This window comes from Chelonoidis abingdonii, chromosome 6 (genome assembly GCF_003597395.2).
Source record: "Chelonoidis abingdonii isolate Lonesome George chromosome 6, CheloAbing_2.0, whole genome shotgun sequence".
In the NCBI taxonomy this organism is placed as follows: Eukaryota; Metazoa; Chordata; order Testudines; family Testudinidae; genus Chelonoidis; species Chelonoidis abingdonii.
Genome location: NC_133774.1, coordinates 27553338 through 27572567, shown reverse-complemented (window position 1 = coordinate 27572567; position 19230 = coordinate 27553338). Strand labels below are relative to the sequence as shown.

The window sequence follows — 19230 nt, the reverse complement described above, 5'->3', positions numbered from 1 at the left end:
TATTGTCTTGGTGGTTTTTATTCTTTAATGACCGTTCCATATCTCTCAGCTGAAAATTTAAAAGTTTCAGAGATTTGAAATGTAAAGAAGCCCCCTCCTTCTCTTGCAGATTGAAAGCAGTGTTTCATCGCACATGCTAGAATCTGTGTTACAGGAACTAAAAGGTTTACAGGAATTTCTGGACAGAAATTCACAGTTTGCAACAATAGGAGCTCTTGGAAACCCAAGGTAGGATTGTATATGCTTGGTTTACAAAGGACATAGAAGTGTTACTGTTTGAAAATTATTCGCTATAGATACAACAATGCTGTTCGTTTTGCCTTAAAGTGTTCCTTTCCTCTCTAATAAAACATATCCACTCAAACTCTCAAACTTAGTTTTAGTTTCTTTTTAAAATAAATGTTCAGGATTTGCACTAATAGCTTCTTAATTTATTTTGGAATTTCAGTTTTAGCACTCCTGCTAACCTGCAGCAGAGGTTACTAGGGTTCATGCGGCCTGATGGTGGAAGTTCTCAGCAAGTGCAACAAGAGCTCCAGAGGAAGTTCTATGGTAAGGGAAATACCCTTGAACAATGAGCAGCAAAAGGTGGTGCATCCAAATACTAATCTCTCAGAGCTGTTCCAGTTAAGAGCCTGAATAAAAATGCAGAATTGGCTTCTGTGAATAAACTGTACTCAGAGATAAGAACTGTACAAAGAACAATGTAGTCTGGGTGACATCAACTGTTTACATTTTGCTCTTCATTTCTGACAAGATTATAATATTTTGTCAGTACCAACATTTCTGTGTTTATTTCTATGGGGAAATTGAGGTGGGCATTTCTGTATGGTTCCCTTGGGGATGAAGCATGTGCCCAACATGAAAACCTGAATGTAGACATAGCAACACTTGCTAGTCTTTCTGCTTTGAATTTGATGGGTGACATCACTCATCCCAGAATACAAATGTATATCCTGTTTAGGATGAGTTCCAACTGGATACTATAAGATTTAGTATTCAAACTAGCTCCTTAAAGCAATTCACAAACAACTTTTGTCTGTAAAATGAATATCAAATTATTAAAGATAGTAGCATCTAGCTGTCAGAGGTATGGCAAACCACAAGTCACATTTCCCCATGACATTTCAATAAATTAAACTAATTAAAGCAGTTTTTAAGCTGCTTTCTCCTCTGTGAAGAATTAGGTCAAAATCTTGTGTAGTTGCTTATGTTTTCTCCGTCCTGTTTCTTACACTCAGAAACAGTGGAATAAAATAAAAGCTAGATGGTTGTCTGTACTCTGGTCTTTATTTAAAAAAAAAAAAAAAAAAAAAAAAAAAAGGCTCCAGAGGTGACCCTGGCAATTACAGGCCGGTTAGTACCAGGCAGATTGGTTGAAACTATAGTAAAGAACAGAATTATCAGACACATAGATAAACACAGTATGTTAGGGAAGAGTCAACACAGCTTTTGCAAAGGGAAATCATGCTTCACCCATCTATTAGAATTCTTTGAGGGTGTAAGCAGACACATGGACAAGCGTAATTCAGTCAATATAATATAATTGGACTTTCAGAAAGCCTTTGACAAGGTCCCACATCAAAGGCTATTAAGCAAAGTAAGGAGTCATGAGATAAGAGGGAAGGTCCTCTCGTGGATCAGTAACTGGTTAAAAGATAGGAAACAAATGGCAGGAATAAATGGTCAGTTTTCGTAGTGGAGAGAAGTAAATAGTAGTGCACCCCAAGGATATGTAATGGTTCCAGTTCTGTTCAACGTGTTCATAAATAATCCAGAAAAAGGGGTAAACAGCAAGGTGGCAGTTTGAAGACTATGCAAAATTATTCTAGACAGTTAAGTCCAAAGCTCACTACAAAGAGTTCCAAAGGGATCTCACATAACGAGGTGACTGGGCATCAAAATGGCAGATGAAATTCAATGTTGATAAATGCAAAGTAATGCACAGTGGAAAACATAATATCAACTATACATACAAGATTATGGGGTCTAAATTAGCTGTTACCACTCAAGAAAGATCTTGGAGTCATGGATAGTTCTCTGAAAACATGCACTCAGTGTGCAGCGACAGTCAACAAAGCTAACAATGTTAGGCACCATTAGGAAAGGGATAGACAATGAGATAGTAGCACTGTGATATTTTCTCTGTAAATCCCTGGTGTGCCCACACCTTGAATACTGCATGTAGTTCTGATGGCCCCATCTCAAAAATTGTATATTAGAATTGGAAAAGGTACAGAGAAGGGCAGCAAAAATGATTAGGGGCATGGAACAGTTTCCATATGCAGAGAGATTAAAAAATCGGAGACTGTTCATCTTAGAAAAGAAATGACTAAGAGAGGAGAGGATATGATGCTGGTCTATAAAACCACGAATAGTGTGAAGAAAGTAAATAACAAAAGTTTTATTTATTTTTTCACATAACACAAGAACCGTGGATCACCCAATGAAATTTAATAGGCAGCAGGTTTAAACAAACATAAAGAGATACTTCACACTACTCACTGTCAACCTGTGGAACTCGTTGCCAGGGGATATTGTGAAGGGCAAAATGTAATTGGATTAAAAAAAACTAGATAAACTCATAGAGGATGGGTCTATCGGTGGCTGTTAGCCAGGATGGTCAGGAATGCAACCCCATGCTCTGAGTGTCCCTAACCTCAGACTGCCAGAAGTTGAGACTGGAGGACAGGAGACAGATCATTTGGTAATTACCCTAGTCTGTTCTGAAGTATCTGGTACCAGCCACTGTTGGAAGACAGGATACTGGACTAGATGGACCATTGGCCTGACCCACTATGGCCATTCTTATGGTCTTTCTCCCTTTTTGTCACAAGTCTCTATACATAATGGGGTCCTCTGTCCATGACTAGGGCTTCTAGGTGATACAGTAATACAGATCATATCTGTGCCATGCTAATTCATAAAACTGTCTGTATTTGTTAATCATAGTACATAGCAATTTACCTTTTCTAAATGATGCAATAACATTATTCCAAGCAATTCTGCTGTATTACTCCCCATTAATTGATGAAGTAACTGAGACATGCAAAGTCCAGCCATCAAGAAGATAGCTAAGCTCGGTTTAGAACTCATGAATTCCTGTCACCCAATCCACTAGACTATGCTTCCTCCTTAAATATAGGTATTAGACCTCGGCCAGCACTCAGAAACCAGAGAGGTTGAGGGGTTACTCACAGAGATGCAGCATGAGATCTGTTCACGAGCTATCTGGTGCACATACACAGCAAGGATCAAAGTTCTTTAGGTTTCTTCAGTTTATTAATTCTCCCATGCTTTCTCTCTCATTTCTGTAACAAATACTGCCAATAGTGTAAAAAAACCAATCTTTAAATAGAATAAATGATCACCTGCCTATTCATGTTTTGTTATATTTTAATGTGTGCATGCCAAAACTGAAAAACTTCCTTTCAAAACATAGTTGTGGTTGCCAAGTGACCAGCAGTGGTTGCATCCTTCATAACATGCAAGCACTTTACCAAAGAAGTGAATTAAGGACATCATAATTATTACATTTCCTACAAAATCAACATATTATTATCCAATATAAAGACATTCATATTTCATCATAACACACCCTTAACTCCAATACATGGATTGGGGTGTTTTTACTTTTTGTTACTGTGATTTCATATTTAAGTGATGCTGTTAAATAGAAGATGCTATTAGTTAATGTATTACTATTATCAATAGTTTATTTGTATTACCAAAGCAGTTATAAATTGAAAGAAATTAAGTACATTATTTATAATTGCTGTTTCTAGAATAATTTAGTATAGTTTGTTGAATACACTCCTTTTTTGATTTATGATAAATTACTAATCTACACTTCTATTTGAGGCTGGTCAATATATGAAATCAGTGTGCACATACAGAACTATGTTTATTTTTCAAAAAAGTCTTCTGTTGTGTTTGTAGTTGGAGATCAGTGGTGACAAATTAGTATCTGTTTTGGGAAGTGTTGAGATTTAAAGATCCACACAAACAGGAATGAAAATGAAACATCAAACAGCAAAGAGAGAGAAAAAAACTCCTTAAAAATATGAGGAAAGGTCATTGTAAAACAAAAGTTGGCGTGGTAACTCAAGAAGAGCACATGTAGTACCTGAATAAAAAATTACCCATGATCTATTCAATGTTACAGCAGAGGCACAGTTAACGGAGAAGACCTCACTTCAAGGGATCCAGCAACTTGTTCACAAAACCTGCCAGGCTTTAGCTTTGTGGAAACTTCTCTGTGAGCACCAGTTCAATGTTGTTGTAGGCGAGCTTCAGAAGGTATGGTTTAAACTTTACTAAACAACAGTATGGTTTGTTTTTTTTTGTAATTGATTGCATTTATCAAGTCTGGACTTCTTACATATGTATTCTAAACAGTGTTAGTCTAATCCATTTAAATAGACTTCACAACCTATACAGCATGTACAGAGATTTCCAGAGTTCAGTTTTCTTGGTGTTGCAAGTATTCTGTTAAAATAAAATCTAACGTGTTGCTCTCACGCCCCAAACTAATTAACATATTTGAGATGCTATTAAGTAATACTGGATTTGCTGTTTTAAAACTCTGCTTAGAAGTTAATATTGAGTTTGTTTTCTAATCATTCTGTCCTCATTTTGCCATTGAGCAAAGTCTGGGAAGTGCAGAGTGAAGACAATGGGACTGAAATGAGCCTGCATAGAAAACGCACTCCCTGCCTTCTGGCTTGCAAAGGTCTAGCAGAGGAAGAAAGGCCCAGGTACCAGAGGCTTCAAGTCCCAACAGTTTTGGGATGCAAAGGGCTGTTCAGTCCTCTAGGAAATTTGTGGAGGAATTTCTGCTGCTGCTACCATTAAGATAACTGGCAGATGTGTCAACAAATGCTGCATCAAGTAGCTCAGGAGACACCTTTTAATCTAAAGCCTATTTGAAACACAGTTGATTTCAGTGACAGAGAATGTAGAACTGAGATCATCTTTATAAAGGAAAGAAAGTAACTACATTTGTCTTGTGTAAATAACATGGCATGTTCTAAGTTGACCATCAATAACAGCTTTAATCAAAATTGTTTTGTTTTGCAATGAAAAACATTGCACCATTAGCACCAATCTAGCATCAGCAGTTAATTTATGAGCGTAAGTAATTCTGTCCTGGTGATAGTGAGGATAATTTTAAATATGATTTGCAGAAGTGTGTGCGTATCTGTGCCCGCTGAGGGAAAGTATCTGTGTTTTATATGTTGGTTGAAATATCAACAGGGGAAGTTTTCTCAGTCCTCACTTTTGAGGTTGGGTGTGATTGTTTTAAAAAAGACGCATTTCTTCAGTGTTTGTCAAGAGTTAGTTAACTAGCTGTTAAAACTAACAAAAAACCCTTCTCTTGCATTCTTGCAGTTTTCAGTCTGTTGAGATATACCACTCGTTCGCAAAAAGATTCACACGACCCGATATTATAATATTTTTTAAAAAAACAGGATGATAACCTTTAACACTTTATGCAAAAAAGGGTGCAAACATGCATAATTTCCTTTGAGTCCAAAGTCCTTTGAGACACCTGTATTCATTTATCCATGTCTCTTAGATAGATATATGGGCCCTAGAATGTCTCACAATGTTTAACATACTCATCCTCACGACTTTACTGAGGTAGGGACACAGTATTATCAGCCCATTTTACAGTTGGGGAACTGAGGCACAGAGACTTCAGTGACACAGACTTCAGGTCACACAGGAAGTCCTGGGCAGAGCAGGGAATTTCACTCTGCTCTTCTGAGTCCCAAGTGAGGGCCATAACTGCTGGATCATCCTGTTTAATGTAGTATTTTCTATTTTAGTCTTTAACATGCATTAAAAAAATGTGCATTGATTCTGTGAATTTTGTCCATTGAAATTTGTTTGTTGTTTACTGGGAAAGCAGCTGAATTTGCTTCTATTATAATAATTCTGTTTGGAAATGTGAGAATGCTGCATCTTTGGAAATGTAATGGATTTTTTTTCTTCCCAAAGGAATTTAAAGAGCATTTGAAGATTACTACTTTCAAAGACTTAGTAATTAGAGACAAAGAGTTAACTGGAGCACTTATTGCCTCTCTCATTAACTGTTACATCAGAGATAATGCTGCTGTGGATGGCATCAGTTCACATTTACAAGACATATGTCCACTTCTGTACAGTACTGATGATGCTGTCTGTTCCAAGGTATAATGTACTTTTGATTCTCTGTGGTGAAAGTGAGAGGAAGACAGAACTGTTTTGTATAACTGTTCTTTTGCTGTTGCAAAATGCTGTTGTGCATTTTATATTAATCTCACTCTATCCTCTTGGAGCTCAATGTAAATCTAGTAGAAATTACTTGAAAATGTGCTGATTATCGTTACTGGTCTTCCATCCAAACGTGCAGAATATTAGGTAGTGTGATCAGATGAGCACAAAATGTTTGTGCTCTTGACTGTCAGATTTATTTGCCATTAAATGACATGTCATTTTGGTAGTGATACAATAGCTAAATGCCCATTTTCCATTACGAATCTACTTTTAATTCCATCTCCAACTTTATTTCCTTTAGATTTATATAATAGTTAAAAAGGCATCTATATGAAACTTCTGTTGCCCTACATTTAAGCAATCTTCCAACACTGTAACTCACCTGGCAGCATTAAAAACAAGCATTCAGACAGGAACCAATTCATTCAGTTCAGTCAGCCAGTAAACCAGTAACAAAAACCTCCTTTCATCCCTCATCATTGATACAGAATCTTTCTGCCTAGAACTTGACATGTTGTCTCTGGGCAGAGAACGTTTTTTTTTGTTTTTGTTTTTTTTTTTAACGGGAAGTGATAGGATCTGTAGTACTTCAGGCTTTGAAACGTGAGTTAACAGAGTGAATTATTGCAAAGAAAATCTCTGACAGTGTAACTTAAATTAGTAAGGATTTAAATTTCCAATTGTTTCACTGTAGGCAAATGAATTGCTTCAGCGGTCCCGACAGGTTCAGAGCAAATTGGAAAAAGAGAAGATGCTAAGAGAGTCATTGAAGGAGTACCAAAAGATCGGCAATCAAGTGGACCTTTCTAATGTCTGTGCACAGTATAGACAAGGTGAGAGGCAAACAGCACTGGAAACTTGACAACTTTTGAATTCAGTCTTCGGTTCAGACCCCATTTTTACCTCTTTTTGGCACTTCAGATCAGGGCATAGTATTCTTGGAGTATCTGAGAGATAATCCAGAAAAATATACGTATAGGTAAGAGGAAATGAACACATGGAGATAGAGGGGCTTATGTATTAATTCACATTCTAAATATGTTAACTCTTTACCTATTATTGATAGTCAGATTTCAGGGTGGAAGGAATCTAAGCGGCTCACTTACATTTGTCCATCAATAGGTTTAATCTGTAATGATTCTTCTTTTCACCATAGGATCAAAGGACTGGAAGGGACCTCGAGAGGTCATCTAGTCCAACGGTTCCCAGCCAGGGGTCTAGGGCCCCTGGGAGATGCAAGCAGGTTTCAGGGGGGTCTACCAAAATAAACTAGAAAGCAGTGCCGGTGTTAGACTCACGGGGGCGCAGGGCAGAAGGCCAAATCCCAAGCCCTGCTGCTCAAGGCTGAAGCCGAAGCCCGAGCAACTTTTAGTTTCACAAAGTTCCTTGTGATGTGAGGCCCTGGACACTTTGTTCTGGTTGCTATCCCCTAATACCGGCCCTGGCTTTTAATCGTCTGAAAAACAGTTGTGGTGGCACAGGTGGGCCATGGAATTTTTATAACATGTTGGGAGGGCCTCAGAGTCTAGTCCCCTGCACCCATAGCAGAATTAAGTATTATCTAGACCATCCCTGACAGGTGTTTGTCTAGCCTGCTCTTAAAAATCTACAATGATGGGGATTCCACAACCTCCTTGGGCAAGTTATTCCAGTGCTTAACTACCCTGATAATTAGGAAGCTTTTCCTAATGTCCAGCCTAAACCACCCTTGCTGCAATTTAAGTCCATTGCTTCTTGTCCTATTCTCAGTGGTTAAGGAGAACAATTATTCTCTATCCTCCTTATAACAATCTTTTATGTACATGACTGTTATGTCCCCACTCAGTCTTCTCTTCTCGACTAAACAAACCCAGTTTTTTCAATCTTTCCTCATAGATTATGTTTTCTAGACCTTTAATCATTTTTGTTGCTCTTCTCTGGACTTTCTCCAATTTGTCCACATCTTTCCTGAAATGTGGCACTCAGAACTGGATACAATACTCCAGTTGAGGCCTAATCAGCGCAGAGTAGAGCGGAAGAATTAATTCTTGTGTCTTGTTTACAGCACTCCTGCTAATACATCCCAGAATGATATTTGCTTCCTTTTTTTTTTTTTGGCAACAGTGTTCCACTGCTGACTCATATTTAGCTTGGGATCCCGAGATCCCTTTCTGCAGTACTCTTTCCCAGGTAGTCATTTCCCATTTTGTGTGCAGCTGATTGTTCCTTCCTAAGTGGAATACTTTGCATTTGTCCTTATTGAATTTCATCCTACTGAACTTGTTTCGGTTTTTCATTTCTAAAATTTTAGCGTTTTGTTATCCATTCCATAAACTGATTATTCTGTGCATAAAGAAGTTTTCCTGATGTCCATTAGTTCCATGTTTTCTATTTCCCTCTGGTTTTTGAGCAAATTTCACCCATAAATAGCTTATTGTTAGCCCTTGCATTTTAAACACAGCAAAATCTTTTTTGTTTATGGCTTTTCTTGATTAGATTTGAGCAACTCAGACATATTTTTCGTATTTAAAAAATATTCCTGTGCACTGTTCCGCATTTTCTAAGTTAAATTGTCAAGGCACTTAACCATTTGGTAAAATTATTTTAACAAAACATCTAGGGTAGAATTTAAATGGCTGTTTATTGTTGCAGATGTTGTCTCATACCGTACATGTTGTTGAAAGATGTCTGTGTTAACGTAGCATTCGGAGAAAATAAATGCTTTTTGTAGATAATCATACAACTGCTGTAACATTCAAAATTATTTGCGCCCCAGTCCTTCAAATGTATAACTTTAAGCATGTGAATAGTCTCCCAAATTAAGCATGTTCTTAATTTGTAGGATCAGGGCCATTGGGAATGTGGGGAATTCTTGCATTCTAAAATGGGAAGTGTGCAATATATTAGTTCCGTACTGGATAGTAGTTTGCAATATGTTTAATATTGTGATGGACCAAACTCTCAGTTCTTCGTTATCTCAAGTGCGTTTCTATGAGGGTGTGGTGGAACTGTCTCTTACTGCTGCTGAGAAGAAGGATCCTCAAGGTCTCGGACTTCATTTCTACAAAAATGGAGAACCTGATGAGGATATTGTTGGACTCCAGGCTTTCCAGGAGAGGCAAGTTTTCAGGATATACGGGCGATTTTATTCAAGGCAATTTACTCATAAGAACTTAGCCGCTGATTTGGGTGGGATGATAGATAAGCCTTCTAGAATTAAGAGCAGGATGAGAACATATTTTTCTCAGTGCGTGTTCCTTAGATATTGGTAAAATGTGCCATCGTTATTTGGGCCAAAAGGTTATTTGATTATAGGCTGTAAGATATGGTTTGGGAAAGATTGTCTGTGATCTAACCTTTATATGATTGAATTAACATGTAACTTGTTTAAAAAAAAACAAACGTGGATGATATTCCAGATTTTAACTGTCCCCCTTCGCATCACTATTGTTTGGGGAAGCATTGACTTTGAGAATATCTGTAAAATGTTGGCCAGCTTTAGTCACGTTACTTTTTTAATGGAAAATGTTCCATTATGAAAAATATGACCTGGGTGAGGAGTAGTATTCATAGTATATAACCCTTAAATTATTTCTGATTGGGAATAAGCAGCCTACAAGGCCTTTGCATCCTGCCCTCCTAACTGAAAGGAAAATAGCATGTTAGTAGTTACTACTGAAGTGGGGAATTTGCACAACAAAATATTTATAAGAAAGATCATTCCAGAAGAGAGAGATTGCTAGTAAATTACATTGATTCAGCTGACCGGGTCCTACAAAAACTTTTCTTTTTAGTTTCAGAAATATTTTTCTAATGTATACAGCAGCCTATCTTGTGGGATATCTCACAGATATCTGTAACTTAAACTGTTCTTGCTCTTGCACCCACTTGCAGGTTAAACAGTTACAAATGCATCACTGACACCCTTCAAGAACTAGTAAATCAAAGTAAAGCTGCTCCTCAGTCTCCCAGTGTACCCAAAAAGCCAGGCCCTCCAGTGTTGTCATCCGATCCCAATATGCTGAGCAATGAAGAAGCGGGACAGCATGTAAGAAATTTACAAAAGAGATATAGTCACAACTATCTTGCTTTGTAAATACTAGTCAAGGCTTAAGTTAAAAGGCTACCAGTTTGTTTCCTGAGGGCTGTAAAACTTCTTATAAAAAGTTTGTACAACATATTGTTCCAAAGTAAATTAACAGAGATAAAGTCAGGACTTGAACGTGTTTCAGTATGTGAGAAGATAGGTGTTCATAAAAATTACTGAATGTTAATACAGATGTTGACACATATAAATATGCAGTGTTTGTAAACCCAGTGACAAAGACTTTGAGCTATGTATGAAATGTGAACAGTTCTGGAGTAACAGCTTTTGACTTTTCTTCCTTTAGTTTGAACAAATGCTAAAATTGGCTCAGCGTTCAACAGATGAACTCTTCTCTATTGCTCTCTACAACTGGCTGATACAAGCTGATCTTGCAGATAAACTGCTACAGGTAAGATCATGCAAAACAAACATACTCACAAAAATATTTTATAGGATACTTCTATTAGGCCAAAAGAGTTGATTGTAATACTGGCTTAAAACACATACACTAGGAACAGAGAAGTTTTTAAGGATGCTTTAAAAAAAAAAAAAGACTTAACTGTGGTTTATATGATTTCTGCAGATTACCTCCCCATTTCTGGAGCCATATCTGGTGCGTATGGCCAAGGTTGATCAAAACAAAGTCCGTTATATGGATTTACTGTGGAGATACTTTGAGAAGAACAGGAACTTCAGTAATGCAGCCAGAGTGTTGGCTAAATTGGCAGACATGCATAGGTATGGACACTTTGTAATCAATATATTATTCCTAGTATTGAGATAATAAAAGAAAAGTTAATTTGTGTAAAGACTAAACAATAAACAAAAACCTAAATATTGTTATATGAGTGTCAGTTTTTAACCTGACAACTATTAGAATGATAAAATGGACATTGTTGCATATTTTATACAGAAATAAACAAGTTACAGAATTAATGTAGCTGTGGAATATTAAAATTGTAACTTAGTTACATTGTGTATTTTATTATATAGCTTTATATAATAATTGTAGAGTAGCAGAGAGAGGAATGTCTAACAGATGGGCATGTGCAAAGTGTTATTTAGTTATACTTTGAGTCAGTGTCAGAGCCGGGAGAATTTAGAAGTCCTGCTTCCTATGCTCTCTTTAGTATAACTATTTTGGGGACACACTTTTTGGACAGGATTACTGGCCTAGTGGCTAGGGGGGAGCAGTAGACATGATATCTCTTGACTTCAGTAAAGCTTTTGACACAGTTCCAAATTAGAGAGACAAGGTGGGTGAGGTAATATCTTTTATTGGACTAACTTCTACTGATGAGAGTAATGAGACATATATTGATCAATAAAAGATATTACCTCACCCACCTTATCACTCTGATATACCGGGACTGACATGGCTACAAACCACTGCATACAACAGTTCCACATGACATTCTCATAAACAAACTAGGAAAATGCAATTACTAAAAGTTGGGTATTATAGTACCCACAAATGATTGAAAGACCTACTCAAGGGGTAATTATTAGTGGTTTGGTGTCAAAATGGTAAGCCATGTCCAGTGGTGTCCCGAAGGAGTCAGTCCAGTATTTTGACTTGGATAGAGGAATGGAGAGTATGCTTATTAAATTAGCAGATGACACCAAGTTGGGAGATATTGCAAGCGCTCTGGAGGACAGGATTGGAACTCAAAATAAGCTTGACAAATTAGAGAATTGGTTTGAAATCAACAAGATGAAATTAAATAAAGACAAGTGCAAAGTACTACACTTAGGAAGGAAGACTCAAATGTGCAACTACAAAATTGGGAATAATAGGGTAGGTGCTAGTACTGCTAAAAAGGATCTAATGTTTATAGTTGATCACAAATTGAATGCTTCAACAATGTGATGCAGTTGCAAAAAAGGCTAATGTTCTGGAGTATAATAACAATGTCATACGTAAGACACTGAAGGGAATAGTCTCACACTGCATGGCACTGGTGAGTCCTCAGATGGAGTACAGTGTCCAGTTCTGGTCTCCACACTTTAAGAAAGGTGTGGAAAAAATTGGGAGAATCTAGAAGAGAACAAGAAGCACGGTAAAAGGTTTAGAAATCCTGATTTATGAGGAAAGGTTTAAAAAAAACAAAACCTGTGTATGGTTAGTCTGGAGAGAAGAAGATTGAAGGGGGACCTGAAAACAGTCTTTAACTATGTTAATGGCTGTTATAAAAAGGATGGTGATGAACTAACCTTCCTTTAGTGGACATGGAGAACAAGAAGTAATGGGCTTAATCTGCAGCAAGGAAGACTTAGATTAGATTTTTGGAAAAAGTTCTAACTCTATGGGGAATTAAGCTCTGGAATAAGCTTCCAAGGAAAGTTGTGGAATCCCCATCACTGAAGGTTTTTGAAAACAGGTTGGACAAACACCTGTCACGCATGGTCTAGGTTTATTTGGTCCTTTCTCAGCACAGTGGCTGTTCCAGTCCTCTCAAGGTCCCTGCCCTACATTTCTGAAAGTCTGTGTTCTAGGCATGTGGCTTACAGTCTGAATGGTTCTTTTACAGCACAGAAATTACACTTCAGCAGCGTCTTGAGTATATTGCACGTGCCATTTTGAGTGCCAAGAGTTCCACTGCCATATCATCGATAGCTGCAGATGGCGAATTTCTGCATGAACTAGAAGAGAAAATGGAAGTAAGAAAAAATGAAAAACCATTTTCCTTAGTTGCTATTATAGTCTTGTTTGTTTATGGTACTGCCTAAGGACCAGCCAAGAGTGGGGGCCCGATTGTGATAGGCACTGTACAAACACAGAGCAGCACAGTCCCTTCCATGAAGAGGTTAAAATCTAATAAAGAAGACAGACAGGTTGCGGGAATGGGCTATAGCACACAGAGTGAATTGTGTTATGGCAGCAAACATCATGTTAGTTCCATAATTATTTTTTGGGAGTTGGGCTCCATTAAGGAGGAAATGGAAAGAAAAGTGAGAAGAGGAGGGGCCTTGGAGGAAAGGAGAATGGATGGGACAAGGGAGAAGGAGGGACAGGACAGGGGAGAAGCTATGATGAAAAGTTAATGTTTCCATTAGTATCAGTGTTAGCATAGGTCTTTTGTATTATTGGCAATTACACTATTTTTTTTCCACTAATGTAAATGCGAAAACAAACTGTTTAGGCTGAAATGCATTGTCCCAATAAAAATCAGTAGATCCAAATGCACTCACTTTAGTAGGACTATGTCTCTAACATATACTCATGGAATTTTTATATTCAAATGTGTTAGAACCAATTCTAGGTTTTTTCAGGTTTCCATAGCTTTGGATGAAATGAATGACTCTTGAATTATCTTAATTTTTTTTAAAACTAGGTGGCTAGGATACAGCTACAAATAGAGGAGACATTACAGCGGCAATATTTCCATCATTCTTCAGTACAAGATGCAATTTCCGAGTTGGATTCTGAGCTGATGGACATCACCAAGGTGATTAGAAATAAGTTGATGTTCACCTGACTGCTCAAACTACTCATGCAAAAAAAGATGCAATATCTCACTCTTAAATATAAGCATTTCTAATATCTGAGAATGACATATTCCATCAAATTATTTATCAGCCATTAGCCAAAAAAAGTCTCATTGAATTCAGCGTCCTATTTTCAAAATTTATATATATTTAGGTTTAGCCTGTCTAATCTTATCTTTTCATGTTTTACTCCAATAAGTTCCTCTTTTTCTCTTTGTGTTGTCTGCTGTAGGAAACATATGTTGTTTATACAATGCATAGCTTCTTTGATTTTGGAGGTGTTGAATTGGCAAGCATTCTAGTTTTTTGCTAGCTTGCTTTAAAATTTTAAGATTGTATGGTGATACAGTGCTGACTTGATTCAATACAAATGTTTTTCATGCAATATTTGTCAATAGCTATTAAAATGCACCATCTATTATTTTGGCTTAGTTTCACTTTGTGTATGTTGCATGTTAATAAATAACTGTTCTATTTAATTTCACTCTGATAGTAAATCATCTTGTTTTGTCTTTACTGAAATATCAAACTCTGTCTCTTTTATTGCAGCTGTATGGTGAATTTGCTGATCCTTTCAAACTCTCAGAGTGTAAACTTGCAATTATACATTGTGCCGGTCATTCAGACCCTATTTTGGTGCAGACTCTTTGGCAAGAAATAATTGAGAAAGGTAAGTCTGGACAGACTGGGACTGAAGTAGCTTAGAAATATAGAATAACTGATAATGAAAGCATTTAGTGCCATGATCTTGTGCTGCTGTTAGTATCCTATCCTCGTGAGATGTTAAGTAAATCTTTAGGAATATTCTGCGCTTTACTTCATTGAATGTGAAACCTAAATATTAACTTCAGAGCTTAGGAATTTTGTAAAAATTCGAAGGTTTATTATTTAAACAAAAGAATAGTAGAAGTCCTCATCCTCTGCACTCACTTGGAGCTTGTTTTGAGATTGGGGCTTGAGTCAGTTTGTATTGCAGCAGTAGAAGTACATTTTCTTCCAGTTGTGGACATGGCAGTTGAATTATTCTAAAGATTTAGAAGCTGTGTTAACAGTGAGTGGAATGCAGCTGTTTGAATCAAACACAGACATGTTATAACTAGGAAAAAAAGCACTTATTTTCCATTATTAATAATAAATACGTTCATTTGTTAGTAGTAGTATCTGTTTACACAATTTTTTTTAAAAATGGCTTTATTAAGTGGTATGTTGAAATTGAACTGTGCTTGGGTTTTTGAGCCTGCCTATTAATTCAGTAATGTTAACACGATTGTTTCCAGTGCCTAACAGAAGGTAGAAATCAAACATTTGTACAAACAAACCTTAGGATGATTTACATGTACATGTGACTTGAATAACCCACATTATAGATGGGCATTTTTTTACAGCCCATCCTTCCACCCCATTAATCATCTTACTCCCCTTCATTGTCTTATAGAATCATAGGCCTGATCTACACTACGCGTTTAAACCGATTTTAGCAGCGTTAAACCGATTTAACGCTGCACCCGTCCACACTACGAGGCCCTTTATATCGATATAAAGGGCTCTTTAAATCCGTTTCTGTACTCCTCCCCAATGAGAGTAGCAGCTCTAAAATCGGTATAACCATATCGGATTAGGGTTAATATGGCTGCAAATCGATGGTATTGGCCTCCAGGCGGTATCCCACAGTGCACCACTGTGACCGCTCTGGAGAGTAATCTGAACTCGGATGCAGTGGCCAGGTAAACAGGAAAAGCCCTGCGAACTTTTGAATTGCATTTCCTGTTTGCCCAGCGTGGAGCTCTGATCAGCACGGGTGGCCATGCAGTCCCAAATCCAAAAAGAGCTCCAGCATGGACCGTGCGGGAGATGACTGGAATTGACGCTGTAGGGGGATAAATCTGTTCTATCAGAGCTCCTAAGAAGTGAATATGCAAAGCATGAAAAAAATTCTCCAGGCTGTGATAGAGTCCCAGCAAGTGCCCGACAAGCGTAACAGAAAGCCAAAGAATCAAATGGACGCTCCTGGAGGGAGAGAGGGGTACTGGGACTCCAGCTACCACAGTCCCAGCAGTCTCCGAAAGTATTTGCATTCTTGGCTGAGCTCCCAGTGCCTGTAGGGTCAAACACATTGTCCGGCTGGTTCAGGGTTATTCAATTTACCCTCCCCCCCCTGTGAAAGAAAGGGAGAGAAATCATTTTGATTTTTCAATGTCACTCATGTCTACTGAATGCTGCTGGTGGAGGCAATGCTGCAGCAGTGAGAGGCAGTTACTCCGCTCTTCCCTTCCGGTAGCAGACGGTAAATACATCGTCACCATCAGTCCGTGAGTGCTCCTGGCTGGCTCAGGTGAGGCTGGCTGGGGGCCTGGGTAAAATAGGAATGATCCTGTAATCTCAGTAGATGGTACAGAAGCTGGTAACACGTCCTCATCATAACAACTGGGGGCTGAGCTCCATCAACCCCTCCTTTCATGTGAAAGAAAAGATCTGTATGCCTGGACTATCATAGCAAGCGGAATGCTGGCTCCCTCCCGCACGCTAATGTTCTGCCGGATGTCATGCAGCAGGAGGCTGCTCCCCTCATTTATTCACTAAGATTCACTGTTTCTTTCTGCATTCTTTATAGATTTCATGACACAAATGGGGGGAGACTGCCAGGTAGCCAGGAGGTGGGGAGGAGGAAGCCAGGTGGGGTTGTGCAGGGCACCCTGTGAAATGGCAGCAGCTCGTCATTTCTGCGGATCTGACATGGAGCAACTGTGTTCCTGATACCTGGTTCCTAGATACTTGCCCATTATTCTAGGCAGGACTGACTCTATATTTTTAGAACCATAAAGGAGGGATTGACCTGGGAATCATTCCCATTTGCATCTGCGCCCCGGCGACCTCAGCCAGGGGCACCATGATAGCAGCAGACGTTACAGATGAGAGATAACCGTCACTCTTGCTCATTACAATGGCAGAGACAGTACAGAACACTGATAACATCTGTGCTATCATGCAAAGCAAACAAGCTGCTGCGGTAGCTCTTCAGTAACGCTCTGTCAGCGCATCCGACACATACAGTGACAGTAAAAAAAAAAAAAAAAGCTGAACGGGCCATGGTTGCCGTGCATGGCGTCTGCAGGGCAATTCAGGGAAAAACGTGCGAATGATTGTCTCCGTTGTTTCCCGGAGGAAGGAATGAGTGACGACATTACCAGAACCACCGTCAACATGATTTTTGCCCCATCAGGCACTGGGATCTCAACCCAGAATTCCAAGGGGCGGGGGAGACTGCGGGAACTATGGGATAGCTACGGAATAGCTACCCACAGTGCAACGCTCTGGAAATCGACACTAGCCTCGGACCATGGACGCACACCGCCGAATTAATGTGCTTAGTGTGGCTGTGTGCACTCGACTTTATATAATCTGTTTTACAAAACTGGTTTATGTAAAATCGGACTAATCCCGTAGTGTAGACGTACCCATAGAAATATTGGATTGGAACGGACTGAGATAGGTTATCTAGTCCAGTCCCCTGCATGGAGGCAGGAGTAAAGTATTATCTAGACTATTCTGGACAGATATTTTGTCTAATCTGTTCTTAAAAACCTCCAGTTATGAAGATTCCACAACCTCCATATGTGGTTTGTTCCAGTGCTTAACTATCCTTTTCAGTTAGGAATTTTTCCTAATCTCTAGCCTAAATCTCCCTTGTTGCAATCTAAGCCACACACTACTTGTCCGATTCTCAGTGGATAAGAAGAACAATTTAAAACCCTCCTCTTTATAACAACCTTTTGCCCTGCTTGAAAACTGTTATCATGTCCCACCTCAGTCTTCTCTTTTACAGACTAAACAAACCTAGTTTTTTCCAGTCTTTCCCAGTAGTTCATGTTTTCTAGACCTTTAATAATTTTTGTTGCTCTCCTATGAACTTTCTCCAGTTTGTCCACATCATTCCTGAAGTGTGGTGCTCAGAACAGGACACAATACTCCAGTTCAGGCCTTATCAGTGCTGAGTAGAAGAATTACTTCTTGTTTCTTGCTTACATCACTCTTTCTAATACATCCAGGGATGATGAGTGCTTTTTTGTTTTTGTTTTGCAACAGTATTACATTGTTGACTCCTGTTTAGTTTGTGATCCACTAGAACACCATCTCCCGCAACTCCCCCCAGATCCTGTACCAATTATGTGCAACCATGTCTCTCTTCAAGGAGAGTCTCGACATAATGTTCTCTGGAGACAGAAATGAGTTGCCAAATGGCAAAAGAAGATCCCTCTAGAAGGCAGTGTGTGCTACCTCCTCTACACCACTCCTACCCGCCACTGACCCCAAGCCCCTGATCACCTGCTTAGCAGAGCGGAGGCTCTGTTTATGCTCCTCTTGGTTTGCCATTGTACAGGGGCATTTCTAAAAGAGAGAGCTTCAGAAATCTTGCAGACTTTCATCTGAAGGTTTCAGGATAAGGAAATCGTAATCAAAATGTTAACTAAAGCTATGCTGAGAAGGATTAAAGCCTTAAGTGAATTTAGTGTTTATGAAAGGTTGCCAGATTGACATCATGGAAACTGAAATCTTCTGTTTATCTGAAGAAGAGGTAGAGCACTGGTTCCAGCAGTACAGGCTTCCCAACTTGGCTCTGCCAGTTTGCCTTAACCTCTATAGTGAACAAGTAGTTCACTTTCCTTGCCTATTCAGTCCTAGCTTTTATATTGGAGATTGCCAGGAAAGTTGTGTCACAACTGTTGGTGATTTTGCGATGTATGCACTTTTCCACTTTGGGTATTGGATTGAAACTGCAGTTCATTTCACATAGGTCTCCCAAAAGCTATTGGATAAGACTTTTTAAGATATTAAAGCCATTTGGTCATGTATATTAGTGGATTCATGTGAAATTCAAGGGAATACTAAACCTATTCATGTAACATATATGCATTCATATGAAATCTGAAAGTGTATTTGCATTTCCACATGCATACATACTGACTTCCCACCAACAATAAATGTAGTTATGTGTATGCGCTAAAGAATATAAAAGTCAGGGTTAGAAAAGACTTGCTTGGAGTGTCGGTGGTAAACGCAAATACAACACTGTAGTAATAGGTAATAGCTGTGTGGGTTTTTTTTAATTTAATTACTCTTGGTAAACTTTAGATTTAAAGGTAGATTATATGCCTAACTGTTCTCTTTCAGAATTGAGTGACAGTGTGACTCTGAGCCCAACTGACAGAATGCAAGCTCTTAATCTAAAGATGGTATTACTTGGAAAGATATACGCTGGGACACCTCGTTATTTTCCTTTAGGTAAGCAATTTAACAGAGTATTTGGAAGAAAAATAGGCATTATGGCAGTGGATTCAAAGGCCTCAAGTACTCCCTAAGGATTGAAACATACACGCTTTATTCAGTGTTTAAACTTTGTATGATGCTAATTAAAA

At 38.5% G+C, this 19230-nt stretch overlaps 1 protein-coding gene across 2 annotated transcripts in view; it reads left to right on the top strand.

The window, feature by feature from the left end:
• The window catches only part of NUP155 (nucleoporin 155), a 65944-nt gene that overhangs the window by 38582 nt on the left and 8132 nt on the right, over positions 1-19230 (top strand). For both annotated transcript variants that reach the window (XM_032776471.2, XM_032776480.2), the window contains exons 20-32: positions 110-228; positions 449-552; positions 4166-4299; positions 6004-6195; positions 6956-7094; positions 9223-9358; positions 10135-10288; positions 10632-10736; positions 10911-11065; positions 12859-12988; positions 13663-13776; positions 14366-14486; positions 18986-19096. In XM_032776471.2, coding sequence (XP_032632362.1) covers positions 110-228; positions 449-552; positions 4166-4299; positions 6004-6195; positions 6956-7094; positions 9223-9358; positions 10135-10288; positions 10632-10736; positions 10911-11065; positions 12859-12988; positions 13663-13776; positions 14366-14486; positions 18986-19096 — 1714 coding nt within the window. The remainder of the gene's footprint in view (positions 1-109; positions 229-448; positions 553-4165; positions 4300-6003; positions 6196-6955; positions 7095-9222; positions 9359-10134; positions 10289-10631; positions 10737-10910; positions 11066-12858; positions 12989-13662; positions 13777-14365; positions 14487-18985; positions 19097-19230) is intronic.